At 40.2% G+C, this 24,530-nt stretch overlaps 1 protein-coding gene across 1 annotated transcript in view; it reads left to right on the top strand.

Moving 5' to 3' along the window:
- Positions 1-24,530, top strand: part of pdgfbb (platelet-derived growth factor beta polypeptide b) — an 82,100-nt gene that overhangs the window by 16,740 nt on the left and 40,830 nt on the right. The window contains exon 2 of the mRNA XM_061973357.1: positions 18,801-18,897. Within this exon, the coding sequence (XP_061829341.1) occupies positions 18,801-18,897 (97 nt within the window). The remainder of the gene's footprint in view (positions 1-18,800; positions 18,898-24,530) is intronic.

Below are 24,530 nucleotides of genomic sequence, written 5' to 3'. Positions count from 1 at the left end.
ATGGCACGGTAGAAAATCATCATGATATGGCTGCTTAATCTTAATCTTCGCAAAAAATATAGCCTCTGTTGCAGTCAATATGTGTCTTCCAGCAGAGAAGATGATCAATATGAACCCCTAAATATTTATATGAGGATACCTGGGTGATTTCCTGATTTTTGATGACCACTGGCTCATGGGCAGTCACTTTCCTCGAATCCAAAACCATTTCCTGTGTCTTGGTCACATTTAAAATAAGATGGTTAGTGTCACACCACCTAATAAATAGGTCTATCTCGTCTTGGTACACAGAGGGGTCCGTATCCTTGTGTAGAAGGCTTAGGACAGCGTTTCTCAAAGTGTGGGGCGCGCCCCACTGGTGGGGAATAGAGACATGACAGGTGGGGCGCGAGAAACGGGAGGAAATTTCACTTTAAATTTTTTTTTAAATTATTATATTTTTAGATTATTTTTTTTTTACTATGCTTTCATTTTCTATACACACTGTAAATCACTTTGTGATTCTGTCTGTGAAATCCGCTATATAAATAAATGGAAATTACCGGTACTTATTTTTACTGTAGGCTTTATATTTCTCGGTAGGAGCGAAAGTTTGACAGACATAGCAACAGTAACTAATGGGGGCGGGGCTAAGCGGAACAAACTTTCGAGCGGATGGGTAGCAGGCTAATGTGTGGATCACAATTACACAAATATATACATTTGTGACTCACACCTCAAAGGTCGTCGAGCCAGAGCCAGCGCCTGCAGAGAAACAAAAATGTGACGGGCACACACTGTGTCATTCACCGGGAAGCACTCGCGTCAAGGCAGCTCAGCCCCGAACTCAATGAGGTTTTAACAGATGTTGTGAGCGCGGTAAATTTGATCAAAACACGACCACTGAAAGCGCGACTGTTCTCTGCACTGTGTGAAGAAATGGGAGCTGATCATACAGCCGTGCTGTTTCACAGTGAAGCAAGGTGGCTCTCCCGGGGAAAAGTGCTGTCACTTGCCCTGTCTTGCCAAATGCATAGCTCCTCCTTGTTTTGTTGCAAAGATTGCAAAGTGGCACTTTTATTGTATTTATTATTGAACTTGATGCAAGTTATTTGATTTATTATTGAACTTGATGCAAGTTACAACACTTTTTTTGATTTATTATTGAACTTGATGCAAGTTATAACACTTTTGTTTTATTTATTATTGAACTTGATGCAAGTTATAACACTTTTTTTGATTTATTATTGAACTTGATGCAAGTTATAACACTTTTTTTGATCTATTATTGAACTTGATGCAAGTTATTGGATTTATTATTGAACTTGATGCAAGTTATAACACTTTTGTTTTATTTATTATTGAACTTGATGCAAGTTATAACACTTTTTTTGATTTATTATTGAACTTGATGCAAGTTATAATACTTTTTTTGATTTATTATTGAACTTGATGCAAGTTATTGGATTTATTATTGAACTTGATGCAAGTTATAACACTTTTTTTTTATTTATTATTGAACGTGATGCAAGTTATAACACTTTTTTTTATCATTGAACTTGATGCAAGTTATAACACTTTTTTTGATTTATTATTGAACGTGATGCAAGTTATAACACTTTTTTTTATTATTGAACTTGATGCAAGTTATAACACTTTTTTTGATTTATTATTGAACTTGATGCAAGTTATAACACTTTTATTTGATTTATTATTGAACTTGATGCAAGTTATAACACTTTTTTGATTTATTACTGAACGTGATGCAAGTTATAACACTTTTTTGGATTTATTATTGAACTTGATGCAAGTTATAATACTTTTTTTTGATTTATTATTGAACTTGATGCAAGTTATTGGATTTATTATTGAACTTGATGCAAGTTATAACACTTTTTTGATTTATTATTGAACGTGATGCAAGTTATAACACTTTTTTTTATTATTGAACTTGATGCAAGTTATAACACTTTTTTTGATTTATTATTGAACGTGATGCAAGTTATAACACTTTTTTTTATTATTGAACTTGATGCAAGTTATAACACTTTTTTTGATTTATTATTGAACTTGATGCAAGTTATAACACTTTTATTTGATTTATTATTGAACTTGATGCAAGTTATAACACTTTTTTGATTTATTACTGAACGTGATGCAAGTTATAACACTTTTTTGGATTTATTATTGAACTTGATGCAAGTTATAACACTTTTTTGATTTATTACTGAACGTGATGCAAGTTATAACACTTTTTTGGATTTATTATTGAACTTGATGCAAGTTATAACAGTTTTATTTATTTATTATTGAACGTGATGCAAGTTATAACCCTTTTTTTTATTTATTATTGAACTTGATGCAAGTTATAACACTTTTGTTTTATTTATTATTGAACTTGATGGAAGTTATTTTATTTATTATTGAACTTGATGCAAGTTATACCACAGCTGCACAGTTATTTTATTTATTATTGAACTTAATGTTTGAGTTCGAATGTATACAACTTGATGTTCAATAAATTTGAAAATGTTAAAGCTTGGCATTAGCGTTCTGTTGGGGCGATGGGGGCAGGTGGGGCTTGAAAACTCCCCCTTGTCCAAAGTGGGGGATGACAAAAAAAAGTTTGAGAACCACTGGCTTAGGAGCACGGTATCGTCCGCAAATTTCACCATATAATAGTTAGTATAATGGTTATCATCGTACTCTTCCCTCACTGGTTGTTGGTCCTTTCGAGGCTCACTGAGCTGAAGTCTCGTTCCGATTCGCTTCACGTTTCGCAAGATTTGCGTCTCTTTTGGCAGCTGAAGTTGATAAAATTCCACATTTTCGAATGAGTTCTATTCAAGCCGAACGGAAGTGTTTATTCAACAGTTCCTGCTTGGAAATGCAAGTTTGATGACAGGAGGCAAAATAGGCCCGTGTGGGTCCTATAATTAACTTCACACACAATTATCCACGCAGGCAGGTTTGCTGTGTTGGCAGAGGAAGGAAATAATGACGACTCCTCAGGGGCATCTGCGGCTCGACAACAGAGATGTGAGCGCAATTTACGGCCGGCATTTCCCTGCCAAACTGTTTGAGAGTCGGAAAAAGGCGAACAAACAATGCAGGAAATGGCGTAGAGTTGTGTGGGCTCGGGCGGAATATCTGCTCGTGCATGGATGGATAGTTCCTTTGGCTGAAAGCTCGATAAAGATTTATTTGACTTCATCAATCAATCAATGTTTATCTATATAACCCTAAATCACAAGTGTCTCAAAGGGCTGCACAAGCCCCAACGACTTCCTCGGTTCAGAGCCCACATAAGGGCAAGGAAAAACTCACAACCCAGTGGGACGTCGATGTGAATGACTATGAGAAACCTTGTAGAGGACCGCAGATGTGGGTAACCCCCCCCTCTAGGGATGCAATGGACGTTGAGTGGGTCTGACATAATATTGTGAAAGTCCAGTCCATAGTGGATCTAACATAATATTGTGAAAGTCCAGTCCATAGTGGATCTAACATAATATTGTGAAAGTCCAGTCCATAGTGGATCTAACATAATAGTGAGAGTCCAGTCCATAGTGGATCTAACATAATAGTGAGAGTCCAGTCCATAGTGGATCTAACATAATAGTGAGAGTTCAGTCCATAGTGGATCTAACATAATATAGTGAGAGTCCAGTCCACAGTGGATCTAATAAAATAGTGAGAGTCCAGTCCATAGTGGATCTAACATAATAGTGAGAGTCCAGTCCATAGTGGGTCTAACATAATATTGTGAAAGTCCAGTGGATCTAACATAATATTGTGAAAGTCCAGTCCATAGTGGATCTAACATAATAGTGATAGTCCAGTCCATAGTGGATCTAACATAATAGTGAGAGTCCAGTCCATAGTGGATCTAACATAATAGTGAGAGTCCAGTCCATAGTGGATCAAACATAATAGTGAGAGTCCAGTCCGTAGTGGATCTAACATAATAGTGAGAGTCCAGTCCATAGTAGATCTAACATAATATTGTGAAATTCCAGTCCATAGTGGGTCTAGCATAATATTGTGAAAGTCCAGTCCATAGTGGATCTAACATAATAGTGAGAGTCCAGTCCATAGTGGATCTAACATGATATTGCATGTATTGACTGACATGTAGACCGACCAATGACTGTATTATGTCTCTAAAGTCGATGACAGGTGCAGGAATGTTTGACGTTTAAACTAGCCAATGACTGCATAGCCTTTCTGCAATTAAAGTCAATAGCGTGGCAAAAAACACTGTGGCATTGCATGTATAGACTGACATGTAGACTGGCCAATGACTTTTCAGAGATTCAACAGTCCAAGACCATGCAACAATGACTTAAAAGTAGACCAGCCATCGACTGTTGAGCCTTTCTAGAGTCAAATATATTGCAAAATAATGTCACGTAAAGTTGAATCCCAGGTATTTCATGTCATCACTGTAATGTAGACCGACCAATGACTGTATTATGTCTCTAAAGTCGATGACAGGTGCAATAATGCCTGACGTGTAGACAAGCCAATGACTGTATAGCCTTTCTACAGTTAGTCAATAGTGTGGCAAAAAAAAAATCACTGTGATATTGCATGTATTGACTGACATGTAGACCGACCAATGACTGTATTATGTCTCTAAAGTCGATGACAGGTGCAATAATGCCTGACGTTCAAACTAGCCAATGACTGTGTAGCCTTTCTGCAATAAAGTCAATAGCGTGGCAAAAAACACTGTGGTATTCCATGTATAGACTGACATGTAGACTGGCCAATGACTTTACAGACATTCAACAGTCCAAAACCATGCAACAATGACTTAAAAGTAGACCAGCCATCGACTGTTGAGCCTTTCTAGAGTCAAATATATTGCAAGATAATGTCACGTAAAGTTGAATCCCAGGTATTTCATGTCATCACTGTAATGTAGACCGACCAATGACTGTATTATGTCTCTAAAGTCAATGACAGGTGCAATAATGCCTGACGTGTAGACAAGCCAATGACTGTATAGCCTTTCTACAGTTAGTCAATAGTGTGGCAAAAAAAATATCACTGTGATATTGCATGTATTGACTGACATGAAGACCGACCAATGACTGTATTATGTCTCTAAAGTCGATGACAGGTGCAATAATGCCTGACGTTCAAACTAGCCAATGACTGTGTAGCCTTTCTGCAATAAAGTCAATAGCGTGGCAAAAAACACTGTGGTATTGCATGTATAGACTGACATGTAGACTGGCCAATGACTTTACAGAGATTCAACAGTCCAAAACCATGCAACAATGACTTAAAAGTAGACCAGCCATCGACTGTTGAGCCTTTTCTAGAGTCAAATATATTGCAAAATAATGTCACGTAAAGTTGAATCCCAGGTATTTCATGTCATCACTGTAATGTAGACCGACCAATGACTGTATTATGTCTCTAAAGTCAATGACAGGTGCAATAATGCCTGACGTGTAGACAAGCCAATGACTGTATAGCCTTTCTACAGTTAGTCAATAGTGTGGCAAAAAAAATATCACTGTGATATTGCATGTATTGACTGACATGAAGACCGACCAATGACTGTATTATGTCTCTAAAGTCGATGACAGGTGCAATAATGCCTGACGTTCAAACTAGCCAATGACTGTGTAGCCTTTCTGCAATAAAGTCAATAGCGTGGCAAAAAACACTGTGGTATTGCATGTATAGACTGACATGTAGACTGGCCAATGACTTTACAGAGATTCAACAGTCCAAAACCATGCAACAATGACTTAAAAGTAGACCAGCCATCGACTGTTGAGCCTTTTCTAGAGTCAAATATATTGCAAAATAATGTCACGTAAAGTTGAATCCCAGGTATTTCATGTCATCACTGTAATGTAGACCGACCAATGACTGTATTATGTCTCTAAAGTCGATGACAGGTGCAGGAATGCTTGACGTTTAAACTAGCCAATGACTGTATAGCCTTTCTGCAATTAAAGTCAATAGCGTGGCAAAAAACACTGGGGTGTATAGACTGACATGTAGACTGGCCAACGACTTTGTAGGTTGTGCATAGACAATCTATAGTAAAAAATCGGGCAGATAAGGTTCGGGTAATGGAACCAGAACTTTGTTGTAGTTGTTGTTAGGACTGTGATTCTCAAACTGGAATGCATCAAATAATCACTTCCCTACATAGAGGTTTTTGTTTCATGTCTCTACAACATTCATACCGGAAGTTACAAGCAGTTTTGTCTGTGTTTTTCCTAGGGGGCGGTAGAGCGTAATTTTGAATTTTGCGGTTTGTTTTTTTATTAGATGGCAATTTTCGCCAGTCCTGATGTGTGTGTCAAATATGGTGAATTTTGAAGCATGTTAAGGGGGTCAAATTACAGCTCAAAGAGGCGGCGGAATAATAATAATAAAACCTTACAATTACAATAGGGTCCTCTGTCCCAAAGGGACATTGCGGTCCCTAATTAGCTAACATCAATGAACCCAAAAATATCTTAAAATAAGTATATTCTCACTAATAACAAGTGCACTTTTCTTGGTGGAAAAAAAAAGAGACCTTTTTGCTCAATATGTTAAAAAATATTCTTAAATGAAGTAAATGCTAGTGCCATTATCTTGACATAATGATATGCGCTCGGCATTACATTTCTTGAAACCAGCAAACTTATACTAAAAAATAATTTATTGTTCTTAATGGAAAGGCAACAAGGCGAGCGCTTGTTACTCTCGGGGTCTCCTAGCCGCTCAGGCAAATCATATTGTCTAAAAATGCATTTTTCCATGGATAACATGACATCATCATGCCAAGTGCGTGCTCTTTCAGTCAATTCGTGCGCATATATACATATATACTTTTTTATTTATTGTAATTTTGAAGAATTTACCTGAATGTGCATGAACTATTTCTGTTCAAAATTGTTAGAAATGTCAAATGTTTAAATTTTAACTGTCAGTTTACTGTACTGTGCCAATTGTACTACTATATGAGTACGTGTTTTCTATTGTTTCATTGAAAATAAAACAGCAAAGTCCATTTGGCTGTCATCTGTTTTATTTTATGAGACACATTTGTTTCAAAATCATGATTTATAAAGAAATTATTTCGTTAAAAAAGTAGTTTTATACTTGTGAGTAAGGATGTCCCGATCCGATATTTGGATCGGATCGGCCGCCGATATTCGCAAAAAAATGCGTATCGGCAAGGCATGGGAAAATGCCGATCCAGATCCAGTTTAAAAAAAAACTCCGGTCCGTGTTATCCAACGCACCGATTTAAATACCGTATTTTCCGCACTATTAGCCGCACCTAAAAAACACAAATTTACTCAAAAGCTGACAGTGCGGCTTTTAACCCGGTGCGCTTTATATATGGATTAATATTACGATTCATTTTCATAAAGTTTCGATCTCGCAACTTCAGTAAACAGCCGCCATCTTTTTTCCCGGTAGAACAGGAAGCGCTTCTTCTTCTACGCAAGCAACCGCCAAGGTAAGCACCCGCCCCCATAGAACAGGAAGCGCTTCTTCTTCTACTGTAAGCAACCACCCGCCCGCGTAGAAGAAGAAAAAGCGCGCGGATATACCGTACGTTTCATTTCCTTTGTGTGTTTACATCTGTAAAGACCACAAAATGGCTCCTACTAAGCGTCAGGGATCCGGTTCATGAAAAGACGCAATCTCTCCATCCGCACACGGATTACTATTTCACAGCAACTGATATTCCTGTGAACCGCACTGTGGATACAACGGGAGCACGTACGGTGAATATTCGCACCACAGGGAATGAGAAGTCATCCTTCACTGTGGTTCTAGCTTGCCATGCTAATGGCCAGAAACTTCCACCCATGGTGATATTCAAAAGGAAGACCTTGCCAAAAGAGACCTTTCCAGCCGGCGTCATCATAAAAGCTAACTCGAAGGGATGGATGAAGAAAAGATGAGCGAGTGGTTAAGGTAAGTTTAAGTTTACGCGAAGAGGCCGGGTGGCTTTTTTCACGCAGCTCTGTCCATGTTGATATACGTATGTTTGTGATTGCACATTTGCGTACATTTTGGGAGTGAACAGAGTTGTTAGAACGCTGGTTTTTAATATATTATTAAAGTTTGACTGACCTATCTGACTGTTTTTTTGACATTCCTTTTGCGCAGTTAGATGCGGCTTACAACACCGGGCGGCTTATAGGTGGACAAAGTTTTGAAATATGCCGTTCATTGAAGGCGCGGCTTTTAACCCAGGGCGCCTTATGGTGCGGAAAATACGGTAATACATTCCACTTTTCTGCTGTTCCCTAACCTCCGTTCCGCATTTTCCAGCACACCTTCAACACATCCACATGTCTGTGGATTCTAACGCAGTTGCTTTTAGCTGCTGGCATTACACGACAGGCTCTTCTCACTCTTTCCTGTGTCTCCCTCTCACAGACAGCGAGCGCACCTTCTTACACACATCACATACTGTCACGACATACGTCACATACTGTCACGTCATACGTCACATACGTATACGTCCTCTCCCAGCAGAGAGCGAGGTAGCGGCATGGCTAACGTTAGCTGTGATGCTAGCGCAGCCGCTAAGGTGCGCGCCTGCTCAAACGTCCTCTGCGCACGGCAAAATCTATGCCACGCACAAAATCAAATAAAAAAAATAAGCGCATAACAATTTTCGACACACGGACACGACAGAGAAAACAGTTTTCGTCATCATTGTTCAAATATTGTAACGTCTGTCGAGACGCTTATCTCCATTCGGTGCCACACGTCCACACCATCAGAATGCCGAGGCAAACATTTCCACATCAACACAGTATGAAAAAAATAATGATTTTTTTTTAGTTGTGATTTCCTTCTCTGCATGAAAGTTTAAAAGTAGCATATATTAATGCAGTATGAAGAAGAATGTTTTAATGTAGACATGCAAGCCTTGAAAGAAAATGTTGAAAATGAAGACTACGTTTCCTGCAAATGGGTGCATTTCTACCCTATATTTTAACTTTAGATTTATTCTCATATCAAACTCTTTTGGCTGTCTTTTTGACACTTACATCTGGCGCCCCCCTCCACACCCTGGATTATAAATAATGTAAATAATTCAATGTGATTATCTTGTGTGATGACTGTATTATGATGATAGTATATATCTGATAGTATATATCTGTATCATGAATCAATTTAAGTGGACCCCGACTTAAACAAGTTGAAAAACTTATTGGGGTGTTACCATTTAGTGGTCAATTGTACGGAATATGTACTTCACTGTGCAACCTACTAATAAAAGTCTCAATCAATCAATCAAAACACATAGAATCATCATACTGCTGTGATTATATGCATCAAGTGTTCATTCAAGGCTAAGGCAAAATATCGAGATATATATCGTGTATCGCAATATGGCCTTAAAATATCGCAATATTAAAAAAAGGCCATATCGCCCAGCCCTATTTCAATGATGCCATTTCTGTTTGTCATGTATAATTTTGTCTATTTTGTGTTTATCCTTGAATAAACAGGTCAGTTTCTTGTTACCAACCATTGTGTATTATTCAAACTCCCCTAATTCAGCTGGCTAGTTGTTATCAAGAGTACTAAAACCCTTTTCAACATGATTCTGACAACTAAGTAGGCTAAATAACTTTAAACTTTAATACATGCTCGGATAGGCCAGTATCGGTCAGTATCGGTCAGTATCGGTATCGGATCGGAAGTGCAAAAACAATATCGGTATCGGATCGGAAGTGCAAAAACCTGGATCGGGACATCCCTACTTGTGAGTGTTGATGACACAACAGTTGATATTCTAGTTTCAAGCATGTTTTACTCAATATAGGTCATCAAATCTCAGCTACAAGCTGTAATATCTTACTGAGATCATTTAGGACCAAAACACTTAAAACAAGTAAAACACTCTAACATAAAATCTGCTTAGTGAGAAGAATGATCTTATCAGACAGAAAATAAGCAAATATCGCCCTTATTTGAGATATTTCATCTTACTTTGATTTTTCCAGTGTGCTGTAATTAATTAGTACCGTATTTTTCGGACTATAAGTCGCAGTTTTTATTCATAGTTTAGCCGACTTATATATGTTTTTTTTCCTTCTTTATTATGCATTTTCGGCAGGTGCGACTTATACTCCGGTGCGACTTATACTCCAAAAATACGATACTTTTAAATATAGTGTGTGACCGCTACTGTTTTTATGTTGTTATTCTACTTGTGTATGACATACTTGCCAACCTTGAGACCTCCGATTTCGGGAGGTGGGGGCGGGGGCGTGGTCGGGGGTGGGGCGGGGGGCGTGGTCGGGGGCGTGGTTAAGATATATATATATATATATATATATAAGAAATACTTGACTTTCAGTGAATTCTAGCTATATATATATATATATATGTCTTAATAAGGTTATCCAAAAAATAGTGCTCGATACCGTAGTAGAGCGCAATACTACGGTATCGAGCACTATTTTTTGGATACACATACATATATATATATATATATATATATATATAAATAAAATAAATACTTGAATTTCAGTGTTCATTTACAAACTACAACTCACAAACACTTTAGAGTTAGGCTCCACCATCAGAATGTGTACTTAAACTTATAAAGATCACATGGATATTATTCAGTGAGTTGATTCACCAAAACTAACCTGTTATACAGGAGGAAAAAGCACACAGGACGTTTCAATTGTTCACAGACTGGTCGCGCTCATCAGTATGACAAGACACTTCCGGTCTGCAGGTGATAGCATTCAATTGGGAAGAAACGCCCTACTGCCCCCTACTGACCAATGTGAATATTGATAAATGTGTAATGACAGCTCCAAAAACGAATTCAAACCACAAAATAAAATAAATAAATCAACACAAAAATGTGACACATTATGGGTGGGTCACATATGCATGTACAGTAGATGCAGGGCCGGTCCGTGGCATAGGCCGTATAGGCAAATGCTAAGGGCGCCGTCCATCAGGGGGCGCCACGCCAGTGCCACAAATGTTGGAGAAAAAAAAAAAAAAAAGTTGGTACTATTATTTCTAAATACAAAAAATAATCCCACGTTAATTAAAATGCAAAGTAAAGCCTATTTAATAGAAATATTATTTGTTACAACATTACGCCCCCCCACCCCCCAACCCCCGCACGGTGCGCCCCCTCCCTTCCCGTATCATGACTCTTTTTGGACGTCACCACATCAAAAAATCAACACAAGATGTCAAAACGGCCAAAACTGTCAGGTGCCCAGGGAAGAAAAAAGAGAAAAGAAGAGGAGGAGAAACGAGAAAAGACAGAGGTAGCAGGTAGGTAACGTTAGCCTACATGAAATTATTTGTCTGTTACAGAATGTGATAGTAACCTGGCTTTTTAGCATTAAGCTAATGTTACATGATTCGGCAATTGCTAATCAATAAATAGCTAGTTCTGTTTTAACGTCGGGTTAATATTGTGGAGGGGGCTAAATTGTTATGGAAAATAATAATGTAACGTTCGGCAATTACAGTACTCCCACCTTACATTCCTCAGGGACATTTGTATTAGATCTTTTAAGCAGGTGTTTTTTGTTTACATTGTTATTGCCTTCTGGTTAGCTAATGTTTGCCCTGCAGGTAATAGTCACTTTTCCACCCCTTTATATATTAGGTATAGTTGTAAGTAAAAAAAAAAAGGTCAAAGACAAAGCTATTCGGTTTCTTGTGAGTATATACACTTCACTGCCGATGTGGGGGGGGGGGCGCCACCTAAAATCTTGCCTAGGGCGCCAGATTGGTTAGGGCCGGGCCTGAGTAGATGGCAGTATTGTCCTGTTTAAAAGTGTCACGACATTGCTGTTTACGGCAGACGAACTGCTTTACGGTAGACGATGTTGTTGTGTGTTGTCAACACGTCACTCAGGTCCGCCTGAATTTCGGGAGTTTTTCGGGAGAAAATTTGTCCCGGGAGGTTTTCGGGAGAGGCGCTGAATTTCGGGAGCCTCCCGGAAAATCCGGGAGGGTTGGCAAGTATGGTGTATGACACCTGTTTTTGCGGCCCTCTGTTTAAATACAGCACAATTAATTGTATATTGTTTGTGTTCGGGTTCGTGAACGAAAAGTGCACAAACTTTTGGAAAACGTCATATTTGTATTTTTCGATTATTCTCCGACTTCCACATCATTTCCACGCGGCAAACAAAGCCACTCCGCCGCATTCTTACCCGTGCGAGCAAGCGCTGCGACCCACGTCTTATCCCTGTCCATTCGAACCCGCCTTTTGTTCATCCATTATCCCTCCTTCTTGACAGGCGCCTGCCTCCCTTCTCTTCTCCTCTCCGTATCACTCCATCCCCCACTTCCTGGCTCCTTCCTGACTCCTTTGACCCCTAAATGTTAGCAGATGAGAGGACACAACGCCAATAGTCATTCACCCGGCTCTTAGTGACCATTGTGTGTCTGCTTTGGTTAATACTCGGCCCCCTCAGCCGCCATCGCCACCCCTCTCTCGCCCATTAATGAGTGGGGGGGTTAAACCCACAGTCAGCTCATGATTACAACGCTGGTTCAATGCTGGCGGTAAAAGGAATAATTCAGTGTTATTCTAACTGTTTTTCGCCCGTGAGATACAGTCAGGTGTGCCGTGGATGATCTAATTTCACCTATTTGGGTTAAAAATATTTTTTGCAAAGCAGTAATTATAGTCTGCAAATGATGTGTTGTTGTTGTTGAGTGTCGGCAGAGTAACCGTGCAATACTCTTCCATATCAGTAGGTGGCAGCAGGTAGATAATTGCTTTGTAGATGTCGGAAACAGCAGGAGGCAGGGTGCAGGTAAAAAGGTAACTATTGCTTAAACCAAAAATAAACAAAAGGTGAGTGCCCCTACACTGCAAAAATTGAAATCTAAGTAAGATGAAATATCTCAAATAAGGGTGATATTTGCTTATTTTCTTCTAATAAGATAATTCTTCTCACTAAGCAGATTTTATGTTAGAGTGTTTTACTTGTTTTAAGTGTTTTGGTCCTAAATGATCTCAGTAAGATATTACAGCTTGTTGCTGAGATCTGATGACCTATATTGAGTAAAACATGCTTGAAACTAGAATATCAACTGTTGTGTCATCAACACTCACAAGTATAAAACTACTTTTTTAACGTAATAATTTCTTATTTCAAGCATGAAAAAAAAATCATGACTTTGACACAATTGTGTCTCATAATTAAAACAGATGACAGCCAAATTGACGTTGCTGTTTTATTTATCAATGAAACAATAGAAAATACGTACTCATATAGTAGTACAGTTGGCACAGTACAGTAAACTGACAGTTAATATTTAAACATTTAACATGTGACATTTCTAACATTTTTGAACAGAAATAGTCCATACACATTCAGATGAATTCTTCAAAATTACAATAAAACATTTTTTTGCCGGGGGCCGGGCTGTATATATGCGCACGAATTGACTGAAAGAGCACGCACTTGGCGCGATGATGTCATGTTATCCATGGAAAAATGCATTTTTAGACAACATGATTTGCCTGAGCGGCTAGGAGACCCCGAGAGTAACAAGCGCTCGCCTTGTTGCCTTTCCATTAAGAACAATAAATTAGTTTTTAGTATAAGTTTGCTGGTTTCAAGAAATGGAATGCCGAGCGCATATCATTATGTCAAGATAATGGCACTAGCATTTACTTTATTTAAGAATATTTTTCAACATATTGAGCAAAAAGGTCTCTTTTTTTCTACCAAGAAAAGTGCACTTGTTATTAGTGAGAATATACTTATTTTAAGCTATTTTTGGGTTCATTGAGGTTAGCTAATTTTACTTGTTTTGGAAAGTCTTGACAAGCCACATTTTCTTGTTCTATTGGCAGATAATTTTGCTTATTTCAAGTAAAATACCCCTCATTTTTGTATTTTTTTTTCTTGTTTTTGAACACTGACTTTTTGCAGTGTAAGAAAAGGCACTGAAACTTAGGGAAGGCTATGCAGAATGAAACTACAACTGAACTGGCTGCAAAGTATTTATTTTTATTTAGCCTTTATTTAACCAGGTAAAATCCCATTGAGATCAAAGATCTATTTTCCAAGGGAGACCTGGCCAAGAGGGCAGCAGCAAGGTTACATTAAAAACAGTAAATAACACATAAAACATCACATTTACAACATTAAAACTTGCTCACATAACATATATGCATACAGACAAGGTAGACTGCAGTCCTTTCACAGAAGCTTTAAACTCATTCAATGTAACTAGGCTTTGAAGTTGAATATTGGATTGTAGGTTATTCCAAGCCTTCGGTGCTGAAAATGCTTTCTTGCCCAGTTCAGTTCTTACTTTGGGGACAACAAATTGTAGAACACATCTCCATCATCAATTACAAGTAAAAAGGTTGTTTCCACCAATTTCTGTTTCACAGTAAAATAAAAGCAAGACTTGTTTCTATAATAAAATCCCAGTAAAAGTTTCAGGTTTTTTTTACAACATACTGAATGTGCTCCTTAAAACTCAAGTGGTCGTCAATTAAAAATCCTAAATATTTAAAAGAAGATACTAAAACAGAGAATGCTGGACGACAGCAAAGACTTACTGTGGAGCAAAGACGGCGTCCACAATGTACATCCGAACATGACATGACGATCAACAATGTCCCCACAAAGAAGGATAAAAACAACTGAAATATTCTTGAATACTAAAACAAAGTAGATGCGGGAAATATTGCTCAAAAGGAAGACATGAAACTGCTACAGGAAAATACCAACAAAACAGGAAAAGCCACCGAAATAGGAGCGCAAGACAAGAACTAAAACACGACCCACAGAAAAAACTTCAAAAACCTCCAAATAAGTCAGGGTGTGATGTGACAGGTGGTGACAGTACACCTACTTTGAGACAAGAGCTATAGTGATGCATGCTTGGTTATGTTTTAAAGTCATATTCAACAATTGTGACAACGACTTTTTACTGTCAACTGAATTTAGTTTTTTAGTAATTTCTGCTGGTGGTGTGCCTCCGCATTTTTTCCACGCAAAAAATGTGTCTTGGCTCAAAAGAAGGTTAAAAAACACTGTTCTAATTAATACAATCCATTTTTTAAAATCGTTATTTCATTGCGTTTAATTGTTTTCATTTATTATAATGCATTTGTTTTATTTTCCTCACCAAATGCTGACTTACAGAACACAATTAAAGACAATATGGAATAATAATGCAGTGGTTCTCATACTTTTTTTACCACCTGAGAAAAAACTAGGCTCTCCAAGTATGGCCGGCATCAAAATACAGTAGCGTAGTAGGCCTAAGTATTCATTAAAAACAAGGCCGAGGTTTTATTCAACAAGTTCATATTTTTGACCGCGCATTTTGAACAGTAACACCGTGTTTGACTATAAGGAAGTGACTATTTGACGCATACCAGTTTGAGAATATTTGTCCTAACAACAACAACTACAAAGAAGTACTGGTTCCATTACCCGAACCTTATCTGCCCGATTTTTCACTGTAAATTGTCTATGCACAACCTATAAAGTCATTGGCCAGTCTACATGCCAGTCTATACACCCCAGTGTTTTTTGCCACGCTATTGACTTTAATTGCAGAAAGGCCTCTATGCCGCCATTGGCTAGTTTAAACGTCACGCATTCCTGCACCTGTCATCGACTTTAGAGACATAATACAGTCATTGGTCGGTCTACATGTCAGTCAATACATGCAATATCACTGTGATTTTTTTTTGCCACACTATTGACTAACTTCAGAAAGGCTATACAGTCATTGGCTTGTCTATAAGTCAGGCATCATTGCACCTGTCATTGACTTTAGAGACATAATACAGTCATTGGTCGGTCTACATTACAGTGATGACATGAAATACCTGGGATTCAACTTTACGTGACATTATTTTGCAATATATTTGACTCTAGAAAGGCTTTACAGTCGATGGCTGGTCTACTTTTAAGTCATTGTTGCATGGTCTTGGACTGTTGAATCTCTGTAAAGTCATTGGCCAGTCTACATGTCAGTCTATACATGCAATACCACAGTGTTTTTTGCCACGCTATTGACTTTAATTGCAGAAAAGCCGCGAGTTTAAACGTCAAGCATTCCTGCACCTGTCATCGACTTTAGAGACATAATACAGTCATTGGTCGGTCTACATGTCAGTCAATACATGCAATATCACAGTGATTTTTTTTTGCCACACTATTGACTAACTTCAGAAAGGCTATACAGTCATTGGCTTGTCTATAAGTCAGGCATTATTGCACCTGTCATTGACTTTAGAGACATAATACAGTCATTGGTTGGTCTACATTAAAGTGATGACATGAAACACCTGGGATTCAACTTATTTTGCAATATATTTGACTCTAGAAAGGCTTTACAGTCGATGGCTGGTCTACTTTTAAGTCATTGTCGCATGGTTTTGGACTGTTGAATCTCTGAAAAGTCATTGACCAGTCTACATGTCAGTCAATACATGCAATATCACAGTGATTTTTTTTTTGGCCACACTATTGACTAACTACAGACAGGCTATAGAGTCATTGGCTTGTCTATAAGTCAGGCATTATTGCACCTGTCATTGACTTTAGAGACATAATACAGTCATTGGTTGGTCTACACTACAGTGATGACATGAAATACCTGGGATTCAACTTTACGTGACATTATTTTGCGATATATTTGACTCTAGAAAGGATTTACAGTCGATGGCTGGTCTACTTTTAAGTCATTGTTGCATGGTCTTAGACTGTTGAATCTCTGAAAAGTCATTGGCCAGTCTACATGTCAGTCTATACATGCAATAGCACTGTGTTTTTTGCCACGCTATTGACTTTAAATGCAGAAAGGCTACACAGTCATTGGCTAGTTTAAACGTCAAGCATTCCTGCACCTGTCATCGACTTTAAAGACATAATACAGTCATTGGTCGGTCTACATGTCAGTCAATACATGCAATATCACAGTGATTTTTTTTTGGCCACACAATTGACTAACTACAGACAGGCTATACAGTCGTTGGCTTGTCTACACGTCAGGCATTATTGCAGCTGTCCCTGACTTTAGAGACACAATACAGTCATTGGTCGGTCTACATTACAGTGATGACATGAAATACCTGGGATTCAACTTTACGTGACATTATTTTGCAATATATTTGACTCTAGAAAGGCTTTACAGTCGATGGCTGGTCTACTTTTAAGTCATTGTTGCATGGTCTTAGACTGTTGAATCTCTGTAAAGTCATTGGCCAGTCTACATGTCAGTCTATACATGCAATAGCACAGTGTTTTTTGCCACGCTATTGACTTTAATTGCAGAAAGGCTGCTTTACCGCCATTGGCTAGTTTTAATGTCAAGCATTCCTGCACTTGTCATCGACTTTAGAGACATAATACAGTCATTGGTCGGTCTACATGTCAGTCAATACATGCAATATCACAGTGATTTTTTTTTGCCACACTATTGACTAACTTCAGAAAGGCTATACAGTCATTGGCTTGTCTACACATCAGGCATTATTGCACCTGTCATGGACTTTAGAGACATAATACAGTCATTGGTCGGTCTACATTACAGTGATGACATGAAATACCTGGGATTCAACTTATTTTGCAATATATTTGACTCTAGAAAGGCTTTACAGTCGATGGCTGGTCTACTTTTAAAGTCATTGTTGCATGGTCTTAGACTGTTGAATCTCTGTAAAGTCATTGGCCAGTCTACATGTCAGTCTATACATGCAATGCCACAGTGTTTTTTGCCACGCTATTGACTTTAATTGCAGAAAGGCTATACAGTCATTGGCTAGTTTAAACGTCAAGCATTCCTGCACCTGTCATCGACTTTAGAGACATAATACAGTCATTGGTCGGTCTACATGTCAGTCAATACATGCAATATCACAGTGATTTTTTTTTGCCACACTATTGACTAACTGCAGAAAGGCTATATAGTCATTGGCTTGTCTACACGTCAGGCATTATTGCACCTGTCACTGACTTTAGAGACATAATACAGTCATTGGTTGGTCTGCATTACAGTGATGACATTAAAATATCTTGGATTCAACTTATTTTGCAATATATTTGACTCTAGAAAGGCTTTACAGTCGATGGCTGGTCTACTTTTAAGTCATTGTTGCACGGTCTTGGACTGTTGAATCTCTGTAAAGTCATTGGCCAGTCTACATGTCAGTCTATACATGCAATACCACAGTGTTTTTTGCCACGCTATTGACTTTAATTGCAGAAAGGCTATACAGTCATTGGCTAGTTTAAACGTCAAGCATTCCTGCACCTGTCATCGACTTCAGAGACATAATACAGTCATTGGTCGGTCTACATGTCAGTCAATACATGCAATATCACAGTTTTTTTTTTTGCCACACTATTGACTAACTGCAGAAAGGCTATACAGTCATTGGCTTGTCTACACGTCAGGCATTATTGCACCTGTCATCGACTTTAGAGACATAATACAGTCATTGGTCGGTCTACATTACAGTGATGACATGAAATACCTGGGATTCAACTTATTTTGCAATATATTTGACTCTAGAAAGGCTTTACAGTCGATGGCTGGTCTACTTTTAAGTCATTGTTGCATGGTCTTAGACTGTTGAATCTCTGTAAAGTCATTGGCCAGTCTACATGTCAGTCCATACTTGGAATACCAAAGTGATTTTTGCCACACTTTTAACTTGAACTGCAGAAAGGCTATACAGTCATTGGCTGTTTTTGACACGTCGTGGTCTTAGACTGTGAAACTCTGTGAAGTCATTGGTCGGACTAAGTGTCAATCATAACATCCGAACGTGTTTGTATGTTTTTCAGGGGGATCCGCTTCCTGCGGCCCTGGTGGAGCTGGTTAGACACAGTCCCATCTCGTCCATTGAGGACCTTCAGCTGCTTCTGCTCTCTGATTCCGTAGGTAAAGAACGGCTCATTTCAGTTGTACTTCTTAGTAAGTCAAGTGGATTATATTGTCTTCCTCGGGGCATCCAATGGATCACAACTGGACTGTTCAGTTTGTCTTAGAAGACGTTTCATTTGAGCAGGCTTCATCAGGTCATGCTCAGGTTGGTCAGATCATGTCCTACTCGTCGGACTAGATCTGACCAACCTACGTCATACTAATCAGACTAGATCTGACCAACCTAAGTCCTACTCGTCGGACGAGATCTGGCCAACCTAAGTCCTATTAACCAGACTAGATCTGACCAACCTAATTTCTACGAGTCGGACTAGCTCTGACCAACCCACGTCCTACAAACCGGACTAAATCTTACCAACCTAAGTCTTACTAACCGGACTATATCTGACCAACCTAAGTCCTACGAGTCGGACTAGCTCTGACCAACCCACATCCTACAAACCGGACTAAATCTTACCAACCTAAGTCCTACTAACCGGACTAAATCTGACCAACCTAAGTCCTACGAGTCGGACTAGCTCTGACCAACCTATGTCATACTAATCAGACTAGATCTGACCAACCTAAGTCCTACGAGTCGGACGAGATCTGGCCAACTTAAGTCCTATTAACCAGACTAGATCTGACCAACCTAATTTCTACGAGTCGGACTAGCCCTGACCAACCCACGTCTTACTAACCGGACTAAATCTTACCAACCTAAGTCCTACTAACCAGACTAGATCTGACCAACCTAATTTCTACGAGTCGGACTAGCTCTGACCAACCTAACTCCTACTAGTCGGACTAGCTTTGACCAACCAGGTTCTACTCGTCAGAGTAGCTCTGACCAACCCAAGTCCTACTAGTTGGACTAGATCTGACCAACCTACGTCCTACTAGTCGGACTAGATCTATCTGACCACCCTAAGTCCTACGAGTCTGACTAGCTCTGACCAACCTAACTCCTACTAGTCGGACTAGCTTTGACCAACCAGGTTCTACTCGTCAGAGTAGCTCTGACCAACCCAAGTCCTACTAGTTGGACTAGATCTGACCAACCTACGTCCTACTAGTCGGACTTGATCTATCTGACCACCCTAAGTCCTACGAGTCTGACTAGCTCTGACCAACCTAAGTCCTACTAGTCGGACTAGCGCTGACCAACCTAAGTCCTACGAGTCGGACTAGCTCTGACCAACCTAAGTCCTACTAGTGGGACTAGCTCTGACCAACCTAAGTCCTACTAGTGGGACTAGCTCTGACCAACCTAAGTCCTACTAACCAGACTAGGTCTGACCAACCTAAGTCCTACTAACAGGAGTAGACCTGACCAACCTAAGTCCTACGCGCCGGATTAGCTCTGACCAACCTAAGTCCTATGAGTCGGACTAGCGCTGACCAACCTAAGGCCTATGAGTCGGACTAGCTCTGACCAACCTAAGTCCTACGAGTTGGACTAGCTCTGACCAACCTAAGTCCTACTAACCAGACTAGGTCTGACCAACCTAAGTCCTACTAACAGGAGTAGACCTGACCAACCTAAGTCCTACGCGCCAGAATAGCTCTGACCAACCTAAGTCCTACTAGTTGGACTAGCTCTGACCAACCTAATTCCTACTAGTCGGACTAGCTCTGCCCAACCTAGGTCCTACTCATTGGACTAGATCTGACCAACTAAGTCCTACTAACTAGACTAGATCTGACCAACCTAAGTCCTACTAACCGGAGTAGATCCGACCAACCTAAGTCGTACTAGTGGGACTAGCTCTGACCAACCTAACTCCTACTATTCGGTCTAGCCCTGACCAACCCAAATCCTACTAGTCGGACTAGCTCTGACCAACCCAAGTCCTATTAGTCGGACTAGCTCTTACCAACTCAAGTCCTTCTAGTCGGACTGGATTTGACCAACTTAAGGCCTACGAGTCAGACTACCTCTGACCAACCTGACCTTGTAGTCGGACAAGAAAAGACCAACCCAAGTCCTATTAGTCGGACTAGCTCTGACCAACCCAAGTCCTTCTCGTCGGACTGGATTTGACCTACCTAAGTCCTACTAACCAGACTAGATCTGTCCAACCTAAGTCCTGCTAACCGGACTAGATCTGACCAACCTAAGTCCTACTCGTCGGACGAGATCTGGCCAACCTAAGTCCTATTAACCAGACTAGATCTGACCAACCTAATTTCTACGAGTCGGACTAGCTCTGACCAACCCACGTCCTACAAACCGGACTAAATCTTACCAACCTAAGTCTTACTAACCGGACTAGATCTGACCAACCTAAGTCCTACGAGTCAGACTAGCTCTGACCATCCTACGTCATACTAATCAGACTAGATCTGACCAACCTAAATCCTACTCGTCGGACGAGATCTGGCCAACTTAAGTCCTATTAACCAGACTAGATCTGACCAACCTAATTTCTACGAGTCGGACTAGCCTTGACCAACCCACGTCTTACCAACCGGACTATATCTTACCAACTTAAGTCCTACTAACCGTACTAGATCTGACCAACCTAAGTCCTACGAGTCGGACTAGCTCTGACCAACCTAACTCCTACTAGTCGGACTACCTTTCACCAACCAGGTTCTACTCGTCAGAGTAGCTCTGACCAACCCAAGTCCTACTAGTTGGACTAGATCTGACCAACCTACGTCCTAGTAGTCGGACTATATAATACATAAATAAATGGGTTATACTTGTATAGCGCTTTTCTACCTTCAAGGTACTCAAAGCTCTATCTCACCATCCTAAGTCCTACGGGTCTGACTAGCTCTGACCAACCTAAGTCCTACTAGGCGGAATAGCTCTGACCAACCTAAGTCTTATGAGTTGGACTAGCGCTGACCAACCTAAGTCCTACGAGTCGGACTAGCTCTGACCAACCTAAGTCCTACTAGTGGGACTAGCTCTGACCAACCTAAGTCCTACTAACCAGACTAGGTCTGACCAACCTAAGTCCTACTAACAGGAGTAGACCTGACCAACCTAAGTCCTACGCGCCGGACTAGTTCTGACCAACCTAAGTCCTATGAGTCGGACTAGCGCTGACCAACCTAAGGCCTATGAGTCGGACTAGCTCTGACCAACCTAAGTCCTACGAGTTGGACTAGCTCTGACCAACCTAAGTCCTACTAACCAGACTAGGTCTGACCAACCTAAGTCCTACTAACAGGAGTAGACCTGACCAACCTAAGTCCTACGCGCCGGAATAGCTCTGACCAACCTAAGTCCTACTAGATGGACTAGCTCTGACCAACCTAATTCCTACTAGTTGGACTAGCTCTGACCAACCTAGGTCCTACTCGTCGGACTAGATCTGACCAACCTAAGTCCTACTAACCAGACTAGATCTGACCAACCTAAGTCTTACTAACTGGAGTAGATCTGCCCAAACTAAGTCCTACTATTGGGACTAGCTCTGACCAACCTAACTCCTACTAGTCGGTCTAGCCCTGACCAACCCAAATCCTACTAGTCGGGCTAGCTCTGACCAACCCAAGACCTACTAGTCGGAATAGCTCTGACCAACCCAAGGCCTACTAGTCGGACTAGCTCTTACCAACCCAAGTCCTTCTAGTCGGACTGGATTTGACCAACCTAAGGCCTACGAGTCAGACTACCTCTGACCAACCTAACCTTGTAGTCGGACTAGCTAAGACCAACCCAAGCCCTACTAGTAGGACTAGCTCTGACCAATCCAAGTCCTTCTCGTCGGACTAGATTTGACCTACCTAAGTCCTACCAACCAGACTAGATCTGTCCAACCTAATTCCTACTAACCGGACTAGATCTTACCAACCTAAGTCCTACTAGTGGGAAAAGCTCTGACCAGCCTAAATCCTACTAGTGGGACTAGCTCTGACCAACCTAAGTCCTACTAACTAGACTAGGTCTGACCAACCTAATTCCTACTAACAGGAGTAGACCTGACCAACCCAAGTCATATGTGCCGGACTAGCTCTGACCAACCTATGTCCTACTAGTGGGACTAGCTCTGACCAACCTAATTCCTACTAGTCGGACTAGCTCTGACCAACCTAGGTCCGTCCTACTAACCAGACTAGATCTGACCAACCTAAATCTGACTAACCGGACTAGATCTAACCAACCTAAGTCCTACTAGTGGGCCTAGCTCTGACCAACCTAACTCCTACTAGTCGGTCTAGCCCTGACCAACCCAAGTCCTTCTAGTCGGACTGGATTTGACCAACCTAAGGCCTACGAGTCAGAATACGTACCTCTGACCAACCTAACCCCTTGTATTCAGACTAGCTAAGACCAAACCAAGCCCTACTAGTCGGACTAGCTCTGACCAAACCAAGTCCTTCTCGTCGGACTAGATTTGACCTACCTAAGTCCTACCAACCAGACTAGATCTGTCCAACCTAAGTCCTACTAGTGGGATTAGCTCTGACCAACCTAAATCCTACTAGTGGGACTTGCTCTGACCAACCTAACTCCTACTAATCGGAATAAATCTGACCAACCTAAGTTCTACTAGTCTGACTAGCTCTGACCAACGTAAGTCCTACTAGTGGGACTAGCTCTGACCAACGCAAGTCCTACTAGTGGGACTAGATCTGACCAATCTAGAGTAATCAATGAGCACGACTGATAAAGCCTGCAAAATGCCTTCCAAGACAAAACTGAACAGTCCAGTCGCGATCATCTGAACATGATTTGACTAATTATGAGCATTAATGGGTGATATGTACATTTTCAAATGTATTTGAAGCTATGTTAAGTCTACAAAATCAGCTCAATGGTTGTATGTAGACCCTTAACAGGGTCCTGGTCCCAGGATGCGTTGTTGCATAGTTTTCCCTGCAGTACTGTACTACAGTCATGTTTCATCGCTAACGTTATTTGTTTACTCACATTGGTTAGCTCACAACCTCTGAGGTCCATGAGTATGATGGCAAGTAACGGACTATTTGGATAACAATGCAGAACATTAGGAGTGTTTCATGTACAAGCTGGAGGTATTTTATTACAGTCTGTTCATGTTATTTGTTTATTTCATTGAATATGATTAGCACTCCACACACGTCAATAACATTAACAGAGCACACCTTTGTGCATTCATGCACAGCATAAAATGTTTGGTGGACAAATACAGACAAAGACGGAAAGTTGTACATGTAAACAAACTACGGTGCGTTCAAAGACTTCCGGTGGTTTTATTAGAGTGACCGTCATATGTCTGATTAGCACTACACACAAGTCAATAACATCAACAGAACTCACCTTTGTGCATTCACGCACAGCATAAAAGGTTTGGTGGACAAATAGAGACAAAGACGGAAAGTTGTACATGTAAACAAACTACGGTGCGTTCAAAGACTTCCGATGGTTTTATTAAAGTGACAGTCATATGTCTGATTAGCACTCCACACAAGTCAATAACATCAACAGAGCACACCTTTGTGCATTCACGCACAGCATAAAAGGTTTGGTGGACAAATAGAGACAAAGACGGAAAGTTGTACATGTAAACAAACTACGGTGCGTTCAAAGACTTCCAATAGTTTTATTAAAGTGACAGTCATATGTCTGATTAGCACTCCACACAAGTCAATAACATCAACAGAGCTCACCTTTGTGCATTCACGCGCAGCATAAAAGGTTTGGTGGACAA

This window comes from Nerophis lumbriciformis, linkage group LG22 (assembly GCF_033978685.3).
Source record: "Nerophis lumbriciformis linkage group LG22, RoL_Nlum_v2.1, whole genome shotgun sequence".
NCBI lineage: Eukaryota > Metazoa > Chordata > Actinopteri > Syngnathiformes > Syngnathidae > Nerophis > Nerophis lumbriciformis.
This window is presented reverse-complemented; position numbering and strand designations above follow the sequence as displayed.